A 23504-nucleotide genomic window follows, 5' to 3' on the forward strand; every position below is an offset into this window, starting at 1 on the left:
AACATGCCGCCACCCTAGTTCTGCGAGCTGCTAAGTGGAAGGAGAGAGGTTCTGCCCCACCAAACCATACAGCTGGCAGCTGCACAGAGCTGCGAGGCACCTTCCCAGTCCATGGGGCAGTGCTCCCTGCAGCTGCAGGGTAAGCCGAGGACAGCACTCAAAGGGGCCCTGTGTCATTCACTTCTGCAGCTGCTGTGCATCATCTCTCACCAGTCTGTGTACTTGTAGAGCCCAGAAATGGTCCTGCAGAGTGGTCCCAGCTGTTCCAGGAAAGGTCCCCTTTGAAGCATCTTTTTGATGTCACTGCACTTTCTCCCATGCAGTGGCGCTGTTAGGAAGCTTCACACACACCCAGGAAAGGGGCTGTGGCTGCTATAGCATTGCACAGAAGCGGCAGCCCTACACTGCTGGAAACACCAACACACAGGTCCCCCTCAGCAGCACCACGCACCATACTCCCTCAGAGTAGCCTGGCAGGTACAAAAAAGGCAGTGGATCGTGTGACTGAACCAGGGATGTTTGAACTGACCGGTACATGGGGACACCAGGCTAGCTTCTCATACCTATGTACTCACCACACACACCAAGAACAGTCTCTCAACATGCAGGACCTGGTAGCACTGCAGCAGGCTGTATGGTGCCCTCCTGCTCCTTTTGAATTGTTCAGACCATCACTGCCACTTACTCCAATGCCTGCTAGTTTAGATAACCCCCTAAATAAACTCTTAAAACAACATTAAACAATGCTTTTTGTTTGTTTGTTTTTATTAAATACACTACATTGGTATCTTGTACTCAATCTTTTGTTCACTCACAGACTGACTTGCTTAAAAATGTATTTTATAGAAAAACATCTGTAAAATTAAAGCTAAAATAAAAAAATACATATTACACACCTCTGGACAGTCTGCATGTTAGCAAAGACCACCTTTTATTATTTGACCTGAACATGTGCTTAAACAAGGAACACACTCATGAAACAGGACACATACTCCTTGAATATGGCACACCTCTGAAACTAGACAGACTAAAGGAAAACTAGTGCAATAATGTTCTGTTGTTAGATGCAATTAAACAATAACTACTTTTTATTCCTTTGTTTTGATTTTTTTCCCCCAAACCCATTCCATTTCTTCTCTTCCCACCACAAGAAAACATCCAGTGATTATTCCTGTAGGTCACTGTCCTTACATTGCATGAAGCAAACTTCATCTCAAAATCAGCTGATGCATATTTACATTGAAGCATGCAAAGGAGGATACTGCAAGTATCTGCAATGCAAATCTATTAAATACAGTATAACTGAACAACAAGGTGTCCCTTTAACACTGCAATTCTACAGCCTTTTTCTGTGGTGGTAGTTTCCAGTGTATGAATTATAAAACAGCATACAATTCAGAAACAGAAACAAATAATTTTGCAAATTTTGTTTGTATTTTCAACTACTAAGTTTTCTGGGAGAGCTGTGTCTAGCGCCGAAACCAAAGCCAACTATTGAGTAGCCAGAAAGCTACAGTAATTGAGTACATTATCATTTCCCTCTTAGCACGCTCTTTGTTTTCTTCTTCCAGAAGTTGTAGACGCCGATTAAGTTTGATTATCTAGAAATAAATAAAAGCTTTTAATACTTTAAAGTTGCCAGACTTTCTAGAAGCTTCTGAATAAGCATGTAATATTAGTATCATAATTGGATGGATTTTAAACAATTGACAATGTGACTATCTTCAACTACTAGTGACCAGACCTTGCTGTCCCTAATAAGTAGGGGGGTCAACGGAATTGGGCTCTGCAGATTGCGAGACCAATACAGATTTGTGAAGGCAGTCCAGCAGGGCTACAGAGAGGATTCCTCACCGTACTTGTTACATGGCTACCCTACCTTTACAGCCATACCATTATATTACAAAAGACAACCTGCTTCCCCATTTTACCATTACAGATTTTTGTTAGTATTATCAACGACTATGCTTTACATACCTGTCTTCTTAAGGAAGCAGCATCTACAACAGTCATGTCATCTGGTGTTCCCTCAAGCGTTGTATCCATGTTGGAAAGACCGTATCTATCAGGTTAAAGAGATTGCTTAGTCCATAATAAGATTAGCAAGTACTGTATTTTATGAACATTCTAGTTGGTATACTTTTTGCTGGTGATAGGCCGAAGAACTATAAAACTTTTTAGCTTTTACAGAGTTGTATAATTCAATTGGATCCTAAATGAATAAAGCACAAAGACATATGAAATGGGTACTTGACTGAACCTGAGTGTATTGTTCTCCACATTTAAATATTTTTGAAGATTCTCCACATAGACTTCTTCCTGTCACTTGGTGTCTCCAAATACTACTTCTAGTTATTCAACTAGAGTAGTGAATGCTGAAAATTGCCCAAGCTAAAATACCAAAGTTGCAACGGATTTGAACCAACCAAATGAAGATTTGGCAAGAACTGGGTGTCTTATGCTCAGTACCTCTTCAAATATCCCACAAGAACACCTACAGAAATTAATGATCTCAGTCACAATAACCTTAGCATTTTAGGTGAAAGACAGAGAACCTTGCAAATGAAGAATTAGGTAGTCAGTGCTTGCTGAACTCAGTATACATCAGAAAGAAGGCTGTTCTGAGAACACCTCTCAATTTTCTTGATGCAGTGATTCAGAGAAAACATTATTCTAACTCCATGGGCAAGTTATTTCAATACAGCACATTCATTAGTTGGGAGGGGGAAAAAAAAATCTACATAAAGTATGCGTTTTGATCATCCAAATGCTACGTCTTACCTAGATTTTTTTCCAACAACCAACAGATAAACTCCTGATGCCACACCTACCACTGAGTTTCTCTCTTCCTATCTTAAAGTCCCTGTTTCCATCATTAATTCCCTTTGACTTAACCTGCTTTCTCATCAGGACACATGAACACCTGCTGTAAACAGCTGAGGATATTGAACAAAATACATGTCAAAGCTACCAAATTGAAAACACAAGACACCTAAAAGAACATTTACCATTTAATGACACAGTTATTGGTTAACTTTGACTAACATTTGAATACAAGCAGAATTCCTTAAGCTCACAGAATGCACTTAAATTCAGATCCTATTTTGTACCACATGTTCTTCCATCATTTTTAGCAGGTGTCTATAGAACGCCCTTAGCCCATGCATGATCTCTCCCCCCTCCCCCCCCATCTGTCAAAAGTTTTCCTGCCCCATTGTTCAGTAATATATTGCTTCTGGGTAAGAGCTGTTGTTTCTAAATGACAATTGCATTAGTCTGGACTTAAGAAACAATGAGATCCTTGAGCAACACTGCATAGAGGAAATTAGTTTTTAATCTGTGTTTTTTGGGGGTTGAAGGTTAAACAGGTAAAGGGAACACTTCTCTAGGTAAAATCAGGATAAAAACAGGTTTTAGTAAAGAAATATTTGATTAAGCAACAGTCTGTTTTAAAACTGTTTTAAAAACATGATATGAGACAAAAAAGTTTTGGTAACTATGTTAGAAAAAAATTTCTCATTAAGGCTATTTTTTTAATATTCTAAGGAGACTAAACATTCATTTCAATATAGTTTGTTTACTACTTATCTTTCTTTCAGTTTAGGCACTATTAAAAAGACTGAAACTTGTTATTTGCTTAGTTCTGTGAAGCTCACATTGCTATTAACAAGTTTTTAAAATAAACTTAAGTTCTTGATAAAACAATACAAACATTCCTACTCCCAAAAAAAGCCTAAAGCTCTGCACAAAAAAATCAAGTTTCATTTTCTACCATGGGTTCTTTCAAAGCCAAAGAATTTTCTGAGGATGGTCTTTCATAGCTTTTTTTTAAACTTGTAGAAGGTAAAAAAAGAAAGAAATTAGGAGATCCTACCCACAGCATAGCTGTCCCCCAGCATCTCTTGGGAAAAAGAGAAGAGGCTCATCATTTCAACAGATGAGCATGTCTCCCTCCCAGGTCACAAAAATTTAATATTAAGTCACAGAACATCACTGCTGCTCTACCAATTTTCAAACAATTCCAAATGAAACTCAACTACTACTAATTAGGAAATACTCAAAGGATATTGCTAATGAAATTTAAAAGCCTCCAACTGCACATGCATTTGAGTCTGAAATTCAGCAGCACATTGTATCCACTATGTAAGTGAGGTCTTGCAAGTGACTTGGATGGGTAAGGAACAAGGGCCTGAAATACCTCAAGAGCTGAGGGGGAGGATATAAATGAGCATTATTTATAAAACATCGGAACACTCAGAAACAGGGGAATGGAAATCTGAATTTTAAAATCTAAACTAGTGGGTCATGACTAACAAAAAAATACTCTTTACCTGGTGTTGTCATGATGAGGGTTAGAGGAAGTGGTAGCAGCTGACCCACCACGTAACACTGGCCTACAGCAGGTTTTTGTAGATAGAAAGCACGAGATGGAAACAGGAAACGACGAACAGAGATAAGAAGTAAAACACACAGAACAAAAGAACATCAAAATACTTCCACTTATATCATATAATACTTCACCACAATATAATACCTGTATATTTTATTGTGAATTGCACTTTCATATTTCTTTCATTCAGATTTAATTAACACTAAAAGTGTATGCAGCTAGGATCTATAGGTAAGTTTTTGAAGGTACAGCTTCATTTGTGGAAGATTGGAACAGAGGTTTGGGAGGAGGTTATCAACCTTGTAAAAGTAACAATGGAAGACTTCATATTTAAAAAAGTCTCCCCAAAAATACAAAAACCCAGGAAAAAAGTTATCTACACACTTATAGAACAGAATAGCTTGGTTGGGACCTACAGATTTTGAGTTCAACCGCCTGACCACTTCAGGCTAACCAGAAGTTAAAGCATATTACTGAGGGCACTATCTAAATGCCTCAAACACTGGCAGGCCTGGGGTATCAGCCTCCTCACTAGGAAGCCTGTTCCGGTGTTAGGCCACACTCAGCAACCGTCCCTAGTGCCCACCTGAATGTCCTGATACAGCTTTGCGCCTTGCCATGTGTCCTGTCTGTGGTGACAGGGAGCAGAGACCCGCACGTCCCCCTCCAGTCCCCCTCAGGGGAAGGCAGAGAGCAGTGAGATGGCAGTGAGATGGCCTCTCAGCCTTCTTCTCTCAAAACGAGAATAGCCAGGAGTCCTCAGCCTCTCCTCATAGCACATGCCTTCCAGGCTTATAAAAGCTTTTTTAGTCATCCTCTCCTCTCTAAGAGAAGTTTGTCTTTTCTTTATTCATCTATGCTAAATATAATTCAGAAAACCTGGGCTAGTAGCGTAAGGACCATTTATAAAGGAGAGGCAGATCGCTCCAGGAAGAAGTGACTAAAAGCTTCAAGTAGATGCTATGTCTTCCCCTTAAGTACCGCTCTTTCAATTTTTCCCCCCTCCTTTTCTCTCTTCAGCAGAGAAGAAAAGGTTAGAGCTTTTTAAGTTGCTGCAACTATATACGCACCAGCCTGTCAGGAAGAAGTTGCCATGTCCCAGTGTACAGAGCACACGAACACAAGCAGTACCTTCTGACAAAGACAACACTGTGCATTTCAGTGCCTCTGGTAAGGAGGCAGCGTTCCACAGCTATGCTGGGTAACAAACTGAAAAAAAGATTTCAGGCTGTTGAACGATTTCTCCCATGTTCCCAATGCCAACAGCAGGTATTTGTGCTGTACACTGAACCCACATATACTCCAGCCTCTAAAATTAAAGACAACAAAAAGAGACTCTAGAGATGAAGGCTTTTATGGGTTGGAGGCAGAGGCTTGGTGCTGAGGTGGCTGGGAGAACACTGTGGCCTGACCTGAAAATGAGCAAGCACTGTGCAAAAATACCACAACCACTTGTTTCACTTAACGATTCAGGTCTAGGAACCTTAGCAAACTCTGCTACCCAGTGCAAGACATACTGGGACGAGGTCCTGCGCTAAAGAGCAAAGCATTCCAGTTACAGAAGATGTATATACATCTGTGAAGTTAAAAACAAAGTCCCATTGCATACCATCATGTTTTCCTGTCTAGCACAGAAGCCAGCATGATATATTTCACAAAACAAGAAAACATTCCCAACACAAAAGAATATTCTTACCCAAACAAGGTCTTTCAAAAAAAATTATCAAAATTGGTATTCCTATTTTCTAATCAGAGAAATAACTCAGCTATTTTGAAGTCCTGTCTGTCAGATGCTGTAACTTAATACTTGGAGACAACACAAGGAATTCAGCAAAAAGCAGCTATGGAACAGGTCACAGAGTTTCTCTGTGACCAGAGCCACCTGTAATTGGCAGATATGCCAACAGCAGCTTGTCAGCATATCCCATGCTATCTAACACAGGACAGCAACATTTGAACTTTGTGTCATGAGAACAACAGATCTTAAATGTTCTCTCAACTCTTGGCCTCTGTGGTAAACTTCAGGTTTCAGAGATGTTGTAGAACTAATTGATACTAACCAACCTACGCTGCCTTTACCAAAAAAAGCCACAGGTCTGGAGGTGACAGTGCTGCAGCAAAGAACAAAACTAGGGTACTGCGGGTTCTGTCCAAATCGGAAACTTGATCTAAACTAAAGACAAGCCTTTAATTACACTTCCCAACACAGCCAGGCTCAGTTAAACAGCTGCACATGGCTTCCTCCTTTTCTCTGCAGTTCACATTTTTATTTCTTTACAGGTGCACCCAAAAGGTTCACCAGAATATTCTCCTGCCTCACCCACCCTTTCTACTTGCTCAGTTTCAAATATCAACAAAAAATTTACTATCGAGATAATAGTGACCTCTTAACTGAGATCACCTTAGCCCAAAATCAGCAGCAAGTTTTTAGGTAAATACAGTATGCACAAATATAGTCAAGCTATTAAATACATGACCTTCTGAAAAGGAATATATTAAAACTTTGTTTTCTGGCTACTTCTGTCCATTCCATCCTAAACATTACACATGATCAGAAGCAGCCTTAACCCATGTATACTCAGCACTTAACTATTTAACTGCAAATATAATTGCAGCCTAAAACATGAATGGAATGAACAGTAATACACTTTAATAACAGTGGGAGAACAGGCAATAACACAATGACCAAATGAATCTGGTTTATCTTCCTCTGCTTAGAGCAGAGTATGCAGTAGAAATACCTTGGGAACGATGCAATCAGAAACGGGTCTGGGAGGAAAACAAGAGGTGTGGATAATCTAGGTACCTGTGTCCAACTTACATCACTTGCACACGTGAGACTGAGGCCAGCACATTCTTTGTTCAGTAGGGGCAGCAGCTATGTTGACTGCTCACTATGCATTTCAACTTCTCTGGAAATCTCAGAATGACCGTAAGAACAGGCCCTAGGACTTTATGGATGTGATCCAGATGTGAACTGGGTAAGAAGCTCAGCTTCTGAAGTACAGAATGGATTTGGGCACAGAGCAATCAGTGACTAGGTAAAACTGCTCTCCCTGCTTGCCTCAGCACTACAGTTACCTCACAAAGCAGTAGGTTTGTGTTTCTCCCAGGCTCCTTCACATCTGCAGACCATTTCATTTGTTTCTGAACTACGTTACCCTCATCCAAAGTCATGTGTACTAACTTCTATGGTCTTAACTCACATCTTATTTTACTTCTGCCATGAAAAACGTCATTAACACCCTCAATATAAAACATGATCTTGCAACACCTCAGAAAATGATTAGGTGGGTGAAGATTAGCACTTAGGGAGGGTTGTGGCTTTTTAGGAAGGACTATCCTGAAGAAAGGGGACAGCAATGAACTTCCATACTTTTTTCTTCCTTAATAAAAAGTTATTGGTCTAAGAGGTAAAAAATAGTTCAGATAAAGTACAGATATTAAGACAACTTTATTCTCATATGAAAATGTCTTTTTACCTGCATTTAAGACATTACAAAAATCCTTAAATACAGTTTTTATTCATCGCTTAAAGCACGTAAGATCAGTCTTCTAAAGACCAGTGTTTGGCCCTACAGTCATTTGATAGAAATTGAAATGGAAAGAGGGTTAGAACTGGGAAGCAAAACTGACCTATTATCCTTGTCCAAGCTGAAGGAAATGCAAGAGTAAACAGACAGCATAAACAGTGATCATTAGGTTGTTGCCCATTTGATTAACCTATCATGCCAGCAATGCCAATGAAACCAGACATAATTCATCATCTGCAGCAGAATAACCAGTACCTACCGTTAGCAGTTTTAGTAGATTTGAAGCTAATTTTGAAAGTTTTTTGAAAAAAGCAAGCCATGAAACAAGTGAAAACTATGTCTAGTGAATAATACAAGTCAGATCTTGCTCATTTTAATAAAGAGATCTCTTCTAGTAATAAGCATAACATTTAAAATAGATAACGTTTTGAGATAGAAAGCACATCATATAGAGCAAAACAACAGAGTGCAGTCTCAAACAATTTAAAATGAACAATATTTTGCAACCATGCAAGTGGATCATCCAAATTTCACATTCCTACGCCAGCTGTAGAATAACGGTGGGTATCTAAACACCCCACACAAAGAATACACTTTTACCTTATTGATTAGTTCATTATTTTGGCAACATTAGTTCGTAAGTGAATAGCACCAGTTTCCTGTTTCTTCTAGGAAGTTAAGTATACATCAAAAATGACCCCAAGCCCGGAAGAATGATGCAGCTTTTGAAGTATTCAGAACCCTAGAATTTTTCTGGTAACTAAGGTAAGATGAAAGGCTATGTATGAATGTGTATCCAAGAAAATGTGGGCAAGAACATGCCCAATGGAAGCCAGGAATAAATCCCACTAGCTTCACTGCAGACTGGGGAAAGGGCTAGAATTTCAGTCAATTTTAACAAAGACTTTTGGCACAATATACAGTACTGTTATTCAACAACAGTTGAATCCCTCCTTATCTAGGAGCTTTGATTTTGTAAAAATAAAAATAAAGAACTTACTATTCCATCTGATCTTTTAATATTGATGATTAAAAAAAACCAAAATTATCCAACTGTGGACAGTACTACAGCTTGCTCTTTCATAGAAATAAGAGGGGGTTAAGCACCCAAGTCAAGTTCAAGGAGAACTAAGCATTTCTTTTGGTTTTTTTTTTTTTTTGGATATATAGATATATTATTTTTAATGTCTTTAAGTCCCAGATTAAGGGTATAAAGGCCAGCAAGGCTGGAGTTCTGCATGATTTGATAACAACAATATGGGAATTTATATACTGTCACGTCAGCAGGCGTGGTGAGCTACATGAGGTGCCAGTTTGGAAAGTAACTGCTAAAACTTCTCAATAAGATTGGCTTGATAGTTACACTTTCTTACCAAAAGAACTGGAAAACAAACCCTTTAACTTCACATCACAAAACATTAGGAGTGCTGCTGGTATGTTAGCAACCAGAGGCAGACTAGGAATTGGAAAGAACTTCCTAGCACAGGCCACACTGAAGGACTGCAGGAGGAACGAGCAGCTCCTTCCAACCCCTCTTCAAGTCCACCTCTCAGCAAGAACTACAGACTGTGTGCAGTTCTTTCCTGAACCTCTGTGTTAGCATGCTACTGAAACAAAAATTACTTTTCATAAATTAACCTTGCTTTCACTCTTTTTATAAATGCTTCTGCAGTGATAAAAATGACATTCTCCTAATGCTCACAACAAGGCTTGTTTTGGCTCATTACCTCTCAAAGTATAAGCTTACCCATAAGAACAAAGACAATTAATCAGAGAAGCAAGTATATATTGCCTTTTTTGCTCACAACATTGGGTGAAGTGGTCACCAGTCACATATCAACAAGAGGTACTATTCACTAAACTGACACAGTCTAATGTCTTGACACGTTATTACAAGCAGCATCTACAATGTCTTGCATAATATTCTACCTAGTTTCTGCACATTTCTTTTAACGATTTATGGCAACATCACCCCAATCTTATTGATTTGCACCATTACTCACCAAAAGAAAAGCAGTAGGCAAGGCTAACAAACATGCAGTTTTAGGATCAAGTATTAATTGCAGCAAATGCTGACAATCTGGGAACAGCAAAATCTCTTGCACTCACAAATTAACATTTCCTATTTCTATTTTTACTTGGAAGGAAATCTTAATGTTTGACTGAAACAGAAGCATTTTGAAATGTGAATTTTGGACAATTAAATTGCTTATGAATAGTGAAAGCAAAGGAAAGCAAAAGCAAATAATTTCATCTCATTGTTTTATGAACAGAAGCCACACTCCACTAAAAAGAAGGGAAAAAAAAGAAGCAGCAGAAGCTGGCAGAATCAGTGACAACCAATCACCTGCGATTTTCATCCAGCACATCCAAGACCTGCTGGTAAGCCCTACGAGTGGAAGACTGGATAAACGACAAAATGCCACGAGCAGAGTAAAGATTAGTTCCATCTTCAGGTAACATATTGGGAGGACAGACACGAGCCTGTTGCAGTGATGGTGTCACACTGTTCATACAAGCATAGTAAATGAAGAGAGAAATACTACAGTCAGATTTTTAAATCAAAAAACTTTTCAGATAGTACCCATTCCAAAACGTTTATCGCTTGTTTTTGGTTTACCCTTCTCCCATTATAAGCTGACATCCCCAAATCCAGTAGCAGAGGGATCATGAGCTATGTTTATATCAGCAGTTTAAAACTGTTATACAGGGTAGTTGTATGAAGTCCTTGCCCAGATAAGTCTGTACCTGTCAAAGTCCGTAGTGAAGTCCTCATTGACATCAATGAGAAACGTTTTTAAAAGCACAGGCATTTAAAAAAAATCCTACCTATAATCTCTTTTCAAAACACAAGCTTTTTCAGTAAGGAGAATCTCACACAGAATAACATTTTTTTTCTTTGTGCTGTGAGTAAAGAGAATTTTGATTTAGATGTGAACAGTTTAAAGGCAACTGCTAGAAATCAATAAAAAAAGGGGCACAGAATTCATATCCCAGTGATAACAACTTACATGATCTGAGGTTTTGGCCATGATGAATAACAATACTTAAAAAAATAAAAATACAAAGGATTGAAATACAAGCATGAGCATTTTGGTTTACAGGACTACACAAACCTAACAGAAATAAATGAATTTTGATAAACTGCATTTGATGTGCTCATTTTCTACCTGACATTATCCACACTGTCCTTCACACATCAAGGTTTTTTTTTTTTTAAATCAGGAGCTTTTAATTTAAAATGAGATACTTTAAGAGGAAGTCATTTGTTAGCTTAATCATTAGTATTAACGTATAAATGCAAGACAAAGCATGAGTTCACTGTACCCTTTAAATCTTGGGATAGTTTTTATTCCAAGATTAGCATCCTTAATTCAACATAATCCCTTTACCTTGCCACCTGTACTTTGCCCCGACAGTTTATAGAGTTATAATGCCCATCTTTCCACTCTTGTTGGCATTTTTATGAAATTAAGCATTACCAGCAGAGTACCTGGAAGTAGACTTGATATGTGGATAATTTCTAGATAGGTCATAGCTCTATAGATACTCTGTTTTGAATAGGGCTGCTTTGCAACTGGCTGGCACAACAATCTGAACCAAGTAAGAAAGAAAATTCAATGGAAAAGACAGATTCAAAACATGTTACACAGATGTCACTTCAACCACAAAGGAGTCAGAGATATCTTACGCTTCAAGAGACATGCAAAGACAGAAGTGGCTGGTGCTTGACTGATATTGGTCATTATTAATCAGTTAAAACACAAATATCTTTTCTTGTTGCTGTAGAGTAAGCTTGACCAAAAGAAAGGAAAAGAGGAGAATGAGAAATCAATAAGCATCTACTTCACTTCTTTACATATTTCATATTTCCTGTAAGAATTGCAGAATTTTTTTTATATTTAAAATGACTTATTTTGCCATTAATAGTAATGGTCATAGCCACAAGTTTTACTCTACAATTGTATTGGAAATTCCAATATTCCCTAGAAAAATCTCCTGAAGCATGGAAATTCTGCCACTAAAGTGAATTAATGAGACCTTCTATTCACGTATGGATTTACTAGCTTGAGGAAAGGAGGAAAGAGCTGAAGGCTTGAGTTCATATTGTTTTTATATTACAGTATTTTTTCTTGTTCATCATCTCAGATATTAGGCTCAATAACATCTTAACAAAAATATTGCAAAATAAGATACTGTAGAATTCCTGTTGTCCAGAATGCTATTACTGTGAATAACCACAGCAATGGCATTCATAAAGTTTGTGTAGATATTGAAAAATAAACAAAAAACACCTATTGAACTAGAACTGCACAAAATTCTCTACAAGAAAGTTACATGTGGGAAACATTATTATTATAATCTCATAAGAATAATTATATGAAGGGCTCAAACCTCAGGATTAGGGAATATGGGGGGGAAAAAATAAAGAGGCCAAATTCTTCTATGTTTCTTTTTCAGGATTCAAAATTGTTCATCTGTAAGCATGTGGTAGTCCTTTGAACTACATCAGAGACCACGGAGAAGCAATGTTATGAAGCAAATACCTGATATACAAGTCAGCCAAGATAACGTAAGAATAATTCTCTAACATTTAACATGACTACTTATCATTAGAGATTGTAGCTATCCCCCTCCTCTCTTTCATTGATAGCCAAACGATCTTAGTCTTCAATATCATTTTGTTCAAATTTTCTGAAAATAATTCTTATATGCAGCTACAGCTGGTTATTGTCTCAACACTTTCTGGCTTAAAAAAAATAGAATTTGTAACTAAAAACAAACAACTTAGAGTTACAGAAATTACTATGGAGGAGCTCAGTAACATCCTACTACATGCAGAGTTTCTAGCTTCGCAGGAACCTCCCCAAAGCTTTCTCAAAATATTTGAGATATATGCAGGGTTTATTTCAGAATTTCTCAAACTATGAAATCCAACACTCTAGGGAGAAAGAGCTTCCCCTTTCTCTAAGGGAAAGACAGGAGAAGAGAAAAAATTACCTGTTCTCCCCTTTTCAATGCAGTCTTGGTGGTTTTGACTTCTGATTCAAAGTAGAATCTTTACATCCAACATCGGCTAACAATGACCAACTAAAAGCTTAATTTCTCCAGCTAATCATGAACAGCCAAAGAACAAAGAATCAAACAGACTAAAGCTTTTTTTTTTTTAAAAAAAATCAGTTGTTAATTGAAGCTCTCCCTTTCCTTCTACCACCATTTACTTTTTCCTATGTTTCTTACACAGGGAAATGATTTGGCAAAGTTTGAGGAAGCCTGCAACAAAATTAGAAACCACACATTCAGTGTAGCAAAGCCTGTTTCAAATTTTATATTCTAAATTAATCTTAGTCAGAAAATTAGTAATGCAGAGAACTACATGATTAAACACACTCTTGATTTTCTTATACCAGGTAACATGTAGGCTTACGTGCAATCCTTAGTCGAAAGAGGTGACTGGAACCGTGGCATTTTATTTCTTGGGACAGTATCTGATCTGTGACACCTTGAATAATAATTGTAATCTCTTAAGTAAGCATCCTTTATAAATAGAGGGAATAAAATTTAGAGAGATTATTATTGCTACACATGTAGATAGTTATTGTGCAAGCAGGTGCCTACTTGTTAGTCTCATTTTTTTTAAAAAAGCATTTGAGAATTACTATCTCTAACTCCCAACAAATTCTTGGAAGAGTCTCTGCATGCAAATGGATGACAACAGGCAAAAAAAAAAAAAAAAAAAAACCTATCTGTACCATGTGGAGAACACAATAAGTAGCCCAGCCAACTTCTTTGCTTCAGTCTGACAAGCTAATATAAAACATTTTGTCACTTTTAAGGTCGGACACTGGAATTTCACAGAGTACATCTGAACATTTTGTCTGAGAACAGCAGTGTCCTAGATTAAAACTGGAGTATTATACTCCTATTCAGATAAAGGTTTTAAGTGACAGTACTCCATATGCCTTTTCAATGGGAGCCTCACCACAGCATCTTAATAGCCTACCATGTCTATCAGAAATTTGAATCAAGGAGGTAAGAAAAACAAGCAACATTTTTTTTTTAATAGAAATTAAATATTTGAAGTAATTTGAAATTGGCTGTAAAATGTGAACTGTTCTTCCTATGAAGCTGTGAATCAGACTCAAACATTGGAATAAAGAGATAATCTTTCTCAAATTAGATCACCATAATATTCATTATTGTAGAAATAAACTACCTGGACATGACATGAACTTACAAGTCAAGCTAGTTTTGATGATGCAGCATTATACCACTATGGCAATTAGAAAAAAGCTAATGCTTTCAGCCAACACCACTCAAAATAAGAACTGCAGGAGCAGTTGGTTTCTTGCACATTTGTAAAAACAGTGAAAAACACATTTCTCAGGGATATGACAGAAATTTTAAAGTGATATGAATGAGATATAATAGTTGCACACGTAAGTTTTCTGCAGTGCAAACAATACATTTGTAGTATAATTTCTCTATTTCAATGGTCTAATTTATCAACAAGGAAATTCATCTTAGAATAAATGCATCATATTTACCAGGAACCTCTAGAAGAAATAGCAGTCTACAAATTTACCAGGAACCTCTAGAAGAAATAGCAGTCTACAAACTAAGTGATAATCACTACCATCTGAGGTAGCATTTGTACCAACCAGGTTGGTTTGCTTGTATTTCTTATTTTGAACCACTCAGTAGCACTTCCACACCGGCAGCTTCTCCAAGCAGCTTCTACAGCTAAAACTGAATGCTACATTATTAGTTTTGTTTCTAGAGTCACCACTATTTTATTTCCATTAAGCTTATTTTTTTAATCTTAGACTTGCAATATATGCCTTCTGGACCTACATTGTGAAGAACCAAGAGTCAAGAAATGCCTTTCTCACCAAGTACAAAGGACTTGTATGGCTCACACAACTGCAGGAAAACCAAGTTTCACCTTGAGCATTGTAGTTTCATAATATGCACTCACAGAATATTCTCCTGAGGATTAACCAGGTTCAAAGGTACGTTCTCCACCTGGAGATTGACTCAGCCCAGGTGAGAGAGAAATATCAGACTGAGCATCACTGAGAACGTCACAGCATGTTCAAAGTGATTTCTTTTTCTGGATCACACTGAGTCAAAAGAAGCAATGATGACAGAAAAAGAAGCAATCGCTAGGAATCAGTGATTTCAAAGCAGATGATCTACACAGGAGGCACAGCACAACTTTTGTCATAAGAAAATAAGTGCCTGAGAGGATGAGAGACAAATGAAGTTCTACAAATATAAATTATCTGCAGGCTGGCAAGTGTGGAATGCCACAGTGAAGAAATACAGATTCTTCCACATTGCCAGTAGAGAGCACAGATATGGGAGGCTCAATATTAGTTGTTATTCTTCATACAAACAAATAGAAGAGATTCTGGATCAATCTCAAGCTTATATAATTTTCCAAAAAGAATGGAAATGCTTTCAGGACTTGTACTTGACAGATATTATGCAGGCACAAGCATGAGCATTGAGAGAGGGAAAACTCATCTCCAGATGTGTCAGAATTTCCTAGCTTTTGTATAAACTGATATGATTTTTTGATAAACTGAGTCATGCCAAGTAGAAGTTACTTAGTTCACTGATCACATCATTTTTATATTTACAGAATTCCAGGTTTGTATTGCATTGCTAAGCCTCTTTGAAGGACTGCTAATAGATTAAGCAATTGTGACAGCAAATAGCATTTAGACAGTTTTAAACCAGCAATTCTACATATAGCAAAGCACACAGGTGAGCTTTGCAGGTTTAGAGAACTTTTGGATTTGAGAAACTCAAATGTGAGAAATCTCACAGTGACTGGGTACATCCATTCAGAGCTGATCCTGACAGTTTTTCAGATCACAGCCCGGGACTTTCAGAAGAGTAAACAAACAGAGCAAGAATAAAGTGATTTCAAGAAACTGCAGCAATTCATACGCCATCTGTTTGTCCTTCAACAGCAATACATCAAAGACTGAAAAAGCAAAGCTGGTAGCATCAAAGTGGTAAATTTTTTCACACGCAGCTTCCACCACATGAAGACTGTCTATTCCTGCCTGCATTGTGTGCAGACTATCACATAGGCATTCCTGCAGAGTAATTACAAGTACATCCAGCCCAACATATTTTAACCGGATGACCGATATCAAAGTGAACTTGGGCACTTAGTAGGCTTCTGTAACATCTGCAGACTGAGATGATCAAGGAGCTTATGGATGTGAATTTCATTTTGCCAGTTCAGTGAACATATATAATTCAGTAGACTTGAGCACCTAGATATGTGCAATAAGCTTGTATCGACTAAAAGACTGATTAAGTAAGAGAAGAAAGATATGCAACAATATTTCCATGAAGATCTGGAGGAAGAAAAAGAAAGTTATAACCTCTGAAATAAGCACTAGGGTACATTTCAACAGTTTTAGACAAACTAACCCACAGGTAGATAGATACATGTACATTTAGTACTTCCTAGTAACCCTGCTGTAAATAGAAGAAAACAGGCATGTCTAGGACATAAGTCACCTGATCTGTTTTACGCTAAAAATAAATAGATCCTAAGTAGGTCTTGCACTTACTTCCCTCGATTTCCTGCAAATTAAATTTCAGGTGATTTAACAATACTGTGTTACACAGTCTACATTTGTCTAGTGTTGATGAATCCCATTGTTTGGTCTCACTTCTCATATCCTTTCAACAAGGGAAAAAGTATTCTTTATGGTAGCTGTATTAGGAATTGTTCTGATCAATACACGAAGTTTAAGTGTTACATTGTGAAAACAATTACTGGCAGGTGGAAGAATGCCATCACTCAGAACGTAGTGATTAATCAAATGACTATCATGTCTAATCAGACTATACAGACATGTACGTCTTCAGAAAGCACCATAAGAACTGCTACCTCTGATGGTATCAGAAGATGAAGTTTCCGACTTTAAATGCTACTTGCCATTTTGGTCCTAAAAGATTATGACATATATTCACAGATTCCAATGCATTAAGTATATAGACACCAAAGAAAATTGACTTGTTCTAATATTTATGAGAAAAACTGGAGATACCCATATTCCTTTGCCTATGAATTAAAACCATTATGTAATACCAGTGGGAACAGGGAACATTTTACTGCACAAAGAACTCAATTTTTTTGAGCAGATAACCTGAAAATCCAGGAAAAAAAAAAAACCTACACCACTTCATAAACTGAAAAAAAAAAAAGAAAACTCAAGAAATATGTAACAAAGCTGTAGTGCATCCCAGCACCCCATTGCTCTACTCACAGGGAATCATTTCGGGCCAGCTGGCCATTCTGCCGAGTGGCGTTTTCGCTCATGGAGCGTTCTCTTTTCAGTCTTCCTACTGAGCGAACCTGTGTACGAGGGAAGGAAGATGGAGATAAAAGACAGGGAATTCCAGCAGAGACTGAATAACTTAGCACTGGAGGATTAGCACTGGAGATTTAAGTTAGATTTGTCCTCAGATACAAAGCCATATTTTCATGGGGTTCCCAGAGATTAGGAGAAAGACATCAGACGAGAGGATCTGATGCAGGTACATGTAAACCCAACTTCCAAACTTGTTGCCATCCTTTGATATGTAGATTTGAATTTGTAAGAAAGCAATCTGTTACACTTAATATTACTTCCTTTCACCAGAGGCAAATACTTTTCTACTTTGTTTTCCAAGTAGACAGAATATGCAACTTCATAAATATTTCTCAGTTCTTAAGATGTCAATTACATGCCATCCACCTGGATGCCAATACCATACCATTCTTTGAAGTACTTTTTCAAAGTTTTGTTAAAACTCACTAATCCTATGTGCTGCAATATCATATATCAATGAATACCAAAGATTAATAATACACGTCAAAACAATCTCAGTGTGTTTTCTGATAACCTGCAAATTAAAAAACTCTCGCAGCTTTCTCTTTTCTTTTTCTCTTTTTCTTTTTTTAATCAAAAGGGTTATTTCGTTAAAAGTACTTTGAGCAGTTCTAATTATGACTTCATTTTGTAAGTGCTGTGTAAGCTTACTGAGACTGCCAACCCCTAGTCATCTGTCAGTGAAATATGGAACTTAAAAGGCACACTTTAGAACAACTGCAGTGCTTATAAAAATATTATGTATTTTCCCAGCTTATGTTTGTACCAAATACGTCTACACTACTACGGAGCAATCACTGGTTCTTTCACTTTGCTTTAGAAGAACGTTTCTCAACCAGGGAAAGAACAAAATAAGTACTAGCCTCTTCGTTCTGAGGCGTCTGCTGTGGAGGTTTTTCTAGGTCCAAAAAATCTAGTGGTCGATCACTAAGAGAAATAACACGGGGAGGAGTTTTCAATGCCAGTGGTTTGAATGGAGTAGACTGAAGAAGGTCAAGGTCTGGTGGTCTGGAAAGTGGGATGTCTTCACTGTTACCTGCAAGAACATCAGTTGTCAGTAGAAAGATTTCTGTGGCCTAAGGGCTGATTTTCTCAAGACTATGCCAAATAATGAAGAATATTTCTTTTTAACAATCTTGCTTGTTAAAAACTACGGTTAAAGCTTTCTTATCTAGCACGTTAACTGACACTTGTTTGAGCAGTATGCCTGAGAACAACGGTCCTGAGTAATCCTGAGCAACATCAACCGTTATTAAAGTGAGGGCACTTTTAATCTCTAGACATAGACCTATTAAAGCATATCTGTAGACAAATACAACTAACTGGTGATTTGAACATTTCCTTCTTCCAAAGCATAAAATACACACTTCACACATTTAGCAAATTGTAAGGCCTTCAGCAGTTCCAGGTCTCTCACTGTAAAGCCTGCAGCCATAAATACTAGAGAACTCTTGAGAGAGTGCACCCAATAATAAACAGAACCTTAACATGATGGACATTCCAATTATAATAAAAAAACATTTTGAATAAGAAGCGTCTAATATATAGTACATGCCCCAAACTTCTAACAGGAATTTTTAATTATTAAGCTAAAAAAATCAGGTATAAATCAATAACCATTAAATCTTCTTGCCCATAATCCAGAAGTGGTTTAGTAAGATGAAATGTCAGTAATTCAACTTTCAGGTCCTAATTCCTTCATTAACCGTCTCCGCTACATTACACCAAAATTATTCATGAAGCATTTTCAGAGATTGAGATGCTCATTAACTTTGACTTAAGAAGTAACAACTGTCTGAAAACTGGAAAAGCATTACACAGCTTTTTCTTTATAAATATATCTATCTATCTATCTATATATATAGATATAGATAGATAGATATGTCCTATAAAATTTGAGGAATTAATTTAATTGTTTGCTTATTTTTCTTATATTCTTATATTGAGATGCAGACATACCTGCCACTACAATCCGCTCTGGAACCTGCATTGTTACACTGGCATTTGGGAATCCTTCTGGGATGTCCTTCTCAAGGTCAGCATTTGGAGGAGCTACTTTGAGTTTTTCTGGGACCCTCATGCGCTGGCTGATTCCTTCAGTGTACTCCATTTCGTACTGAAGGCGATTAATCTCTGCCATCTCGGCAGCTGGCGATGGGAACGCAGCCCCACTCATTCTGACAAAAGAAAACCAAAAGCTCTAACAGCAATACATGAAACCAACAGAAAGCAACTAAAGGAATCTCTCTGGTGTGATTCCTGGGCACGTGTTAAAAGATCCTGAGTAGACTATTTTAGAGAAACAAACTACATAATAAAGTATGTAGAAACTTCAGTCCCAAGGGGCTGAGCACAGCGGGCAATGAGCTGGGAACAAAGTGGTGCTGCATGCAGCACCGAAAGCTGCCCGAGGGTCCTCTACTGGAGTTGTACACAGCATGCAGAACTCCTCGTGGGTCGTGCTTGTTTGCTTTTCTAAATCACTATTCCTGCACTGGCTGGCAGAAGAAGAAAAAACATTGGTAAGATCTTCAGGATTGGTAAGGACATGGTTTCTTATCAACAACCTGTCAAGTTGGCTAGAAGACCAAGCATGTTCATAACCTGCTACCAATTACATGCAATTAAGTAAACATTTCCCTTCTGAATTTTCTGTAAATGAACATCTTACAAGGGTTTACCAATACTTTTATTTACGCAAACATTTTCTTAGAAAGCAAAGGGATTTCATAGGAAGCAGTGGAAGAATTTCCTAGAAACTGGGCTGTGATGGTTATTGATAGGGCAATTGCTGGAGAGCTGTATTGAAGACACAGACCAAGATAACTTTTTTTAAAATGCATGCAGGGTATTCAGTTTAAGATTGGGAGGAAAAGAAATCCTAGAGCTACACTTGAAGAGGGGCTGGAAAGGGGCCACTGATGGAAACTAAAGGCTAGAAAGAAGACTCACATGGCTGAGAGAAATTTTTCTTTGAGGCAGTGGTTAGCAGACCTTGTCAATGGCTCATAGTCACTCAGATTATGGCGATGGCTTGGGTTAAGACAAACAAAACCTGGAGCTGCAGTTAGAGCAAGGCTGGGAAGTGGCTCCAGCAGAAGCTGAGCTGCAAGGAATACTCAGATGTGAGAAACTTTTCATCCAGGCAGCAGCTAGGGGGGCCCTGTCCATAGCTCAGCCTGAGGTTACGGTTACTTTTACTGGTAGGGTTAAGAGAATTATATATTTCTACACATACATGCACACATACGAGATGCAAATACAGTTACCATGGGAAATCCACCCAAAGGAAACAAAGCTTGCCTTAGCAAGAAATCTTTTGCTGGTACTGCTTGGAGTAGCTCCCTAAATGAAGCAATCGATTCTGGCAAAAGAGCATTTTTTTGCCACTATAATTGCAACTGCATTCTTTTACTATTTTGGGCAGCAAGGCCACGTCTGTTGCTGTGCACATGCTCTAAGAAGCCGAGCACGCACAGCTTGGCCAACAAAACATTGCAGGGCAGAGCATCTGCGTGGCAGGCGAGACAGCACACAAGCCCCGCTGCCCACCACCCAGCCTGCGACCACAAAAAAACACCTCCTGCGTGAGAGCCGCACACCTTTGTCAGCCTGCCGCCACGAGCTAACTCATACAACATGCCCTTCTTCCTCCCTCAGGCCTTCACCTTGGGAGCCACCCAAGGAAAGTCAGCCCCTGTAACCCTATTTTTTGGTGTTGCAATCATGACATACAAGGGCAGATTTTGCATGTTTTTCGATATAGGTAGTGTGCTTCCTATGGAACCAAACCAAGCCAGCTACCCTTAGTCTCATCAACCTTCCTGGGCACAGAATGAATAGAGCATCTCCAATAGCTTATAGTTTCATGAATTATAATGTAATTTCATGTAATTATAATTAGACTAATGCTTGGCCTCGTCACACAGGAACAGTACTTCCCCTATTTATCAGTCAAACCCCAAATTAATAGTAATCTGCAGACAACAGAAATAAGCACACAGAAGGATATGGTCGCTGTCAGACTGTATTAAATGCACAAATTCAATATATTAAAAGTCTGATCCACTTGGCAATCCATCCTGGGACCCTCAGTGCTATTCTGAAGACTCCCAATCACCACAGATCAAATGAAATAATCTCACTCATCTCAAAGCCTCACTCACTCCAGCACACGAAGAGAACTGGGGCTCACGGAGAAGGTCTCCATTCCGCATAAACTTTAAAAAAACCACCACCACAAAAACACAAATAAAATACCTGAAATTATGCACTGATTTATTTAATCCATCTGTATTAATTCTTACTGTTTGTATGTACCAAACAACAGGAATTTGAACGACCCTTTTCACTAGCAATAAACACTCCAGAATACACACCCTTTGTAGTACCTCAAGAGGTGCACAAGCAGCTCTGTCACTTCATAACTCGTACATTTCACATTTTTTTCTTGTTGTTGCTGCCCTTTGGTCTTGCAAGCTACGTTCACCTCTCTTGTGAGATGTCAGCCCCATCAGCCAGTGACATGAAAAAAGACCACAGTCTTCAGCAATTCTGCTTCCCAAAAATATGCCTTTCCTTTCCAAAGAGAGTCTATGATCAATAAAGCATTTCCAGACCAATAGTAGTAAAAAAAAAAAGTATTAAAAATCATAACATCGGTATCAGTAATAAATTTCAAGGCCTTAAAGTACCCAGGATGTCTACTGGCAGCAGCATACAAAATAGTTACCGCTCACAAGATGTAACTAAAGGTCTTTGACAGCTTGTTTGCTTTCTTACTCTGAAACACCCACACAACTCTAACGTTTGTTCTCAAGCACCACCACAGTGCTTACTGCACACCACAGCTTCCCTAAAGTTTGGCATCACCTTAGTATATAAGTCAGCATGACAACTGCCTTCCAGCTGTAAGATAAAATACACAAAAACAGACAGCACCAGAGAATCATCCCATAAATGATTTATGAATAAAATATTACTGTTCAGGCTCAGCTGTACCCGGTACTTGCCAAGGACTCAGTAACAACTCCACGTCTCCCTACTCCTGCCTCTCTTGTCTACTTCTTGCCATTGAAAATTGTTTTCTTTTTCCACATCGATCTCAACTTCTAATCCTTCTTGCAAGGGAACGGCAAAGCAAACAGCACTGAGATTGCTGCAAGAAAAAACTGATGATAACTGAGTGTGGCTTGTTAATAAAAATTTAATTGTTTAAAGGGAGCATAAATAGAAGTCATGCGGTTTTCTGGGATAGTGTCAGTAACGTATTCTGAAAAATAAAAGATCACAGAGAAAGAGGGCTGTAAAGTTGATGTTTATGGAATTAACCAACTCTGAAGAGGAATGAGAACAGAAGAGTGCCTAAGAACGAGGAGATAAAAGCATAAAAGCGTTTAAGACCGACAAAATAAAAAATAACGAAATAAAACCACGGTCTGAGAGCAGGACACAGGAAGGGCAGACACAGCTGAGCACAGAGGAGCTCGGGCAGCATCTCACGGAAACGCGGAGACAAAGCGGGGCGGGCAGGGGAAGCCGCCCGGGCCCTCAGCGGCCGCGCGGGGAAGGCTGCGGATGCCCGGCGGGGGTCCCCCCATCTCCCCCCGTTACCCCCCGCATCCCCCCGTCCCCCCCGGGGCTGGCAGGAGCCAGAGCCCCTGGCGAGGCCGGGCCGGGCGGGCCGCAGCCGGTCAGGACCCCCGGCCCCGTCTCCGGGCGGGCGGAGGCCGCAGGGGGAGGCCGCGGGGGGAGCCGGGCCGCACTCACCCCCACGCGGCCCGGGGCCGGGGCCGGTCCCGCGGCGGGGCGTCAAGCGGCGCGCGGCGCCCTCAGCCCAGCGGCAGGTAAGAGGCGAAGCCCGGCAGGATTGACCCCATCGGGCTCCCGTAAGGGCTGCCGGGCCGGGCACCGCGCGTCACGTGGTTAAAAAAAGGGCGGAAGCGTTTCCCGCTGAGGCCTCACGCGCGGGGCGGCCCGGCGGCGTCCATTTTGAGTGAGGGCAGCGGCGGCGCGGAGGCGTCAGGGGGAGCTGGTTCTGCGGGGCGCCTGCAGCGTTACTAATGAGGGCTAATTAACGTGCTGCCGTAATGTGGGGGCACGAGGCCCTAATTAGGCGCTCAGTGCTGGAACGCGTGGCTCAGAGCGCGATGAGAGGCGCGAGGCCAGCCGCTTCAG

General features: G+C 39.3%; 1 protein-coding gene across 8 annotated transcripts; it reads right to left on the reverse strand.

Annotated features, from left to right (window-relative positions):
- Positions 1-908: 908 nt before the first annotated feature.
- Positions 909-23261, reverse strand: MFF (mitochondrial fission factor). Of its 8 annotated transcripts, XM_035544592.2 has the most exons (9): positions 23097-23261; positions 19287-19504; positions 18191-18363; positions 17223-17311; positions 13352-13426; positions 10271-10429; positions 4332-4394; positions 1978-2062; positions 909-1601 (listed from the first exon to the last, which is right to left on the reverse strand). In XM_035544592.2, the coding sequence occupies exons 2-9, from the start codon at positions 19501-19503 to the stop codon at positions 1470-1472; spliced, it is 993 nt and encodes a 330-aa protein (XP_035400485.1). In that variant the 5' UTR covers position 19504; positions 23097-23261; the 3' UTR covers positions 909-1469. The 8 variants fall into 8 exon arrangements, with proteins under 8 accessions (XP_035400485.1, XP_035400489.1, XP_035400488.1 ...); XM_035544596.2 differs by lacking the exon at positions 13352-13426; XM_035544595.2 differs by lacking the exon at positions 4332-4394.
- Positions 23262-23504: the final 243 nt, after the last annotated feature.

Source organism: Cygnus atratus, chromosome 9 (assembly GCF_013377495.2).
Source record: "Cygnus atratus isolate AKBS03 ecotype Queensland, Australia chromosome 9, CAtr_DNAZoo_HiC_assembly, whole genome shotgun sequence".
Taxonomy (NCBI): domain Eukaryota; kingdom Metazoa; phylum Chordata; class Aves; order Anseriformes; family Anatidae; genus Cygnus; species Cygnus atratus.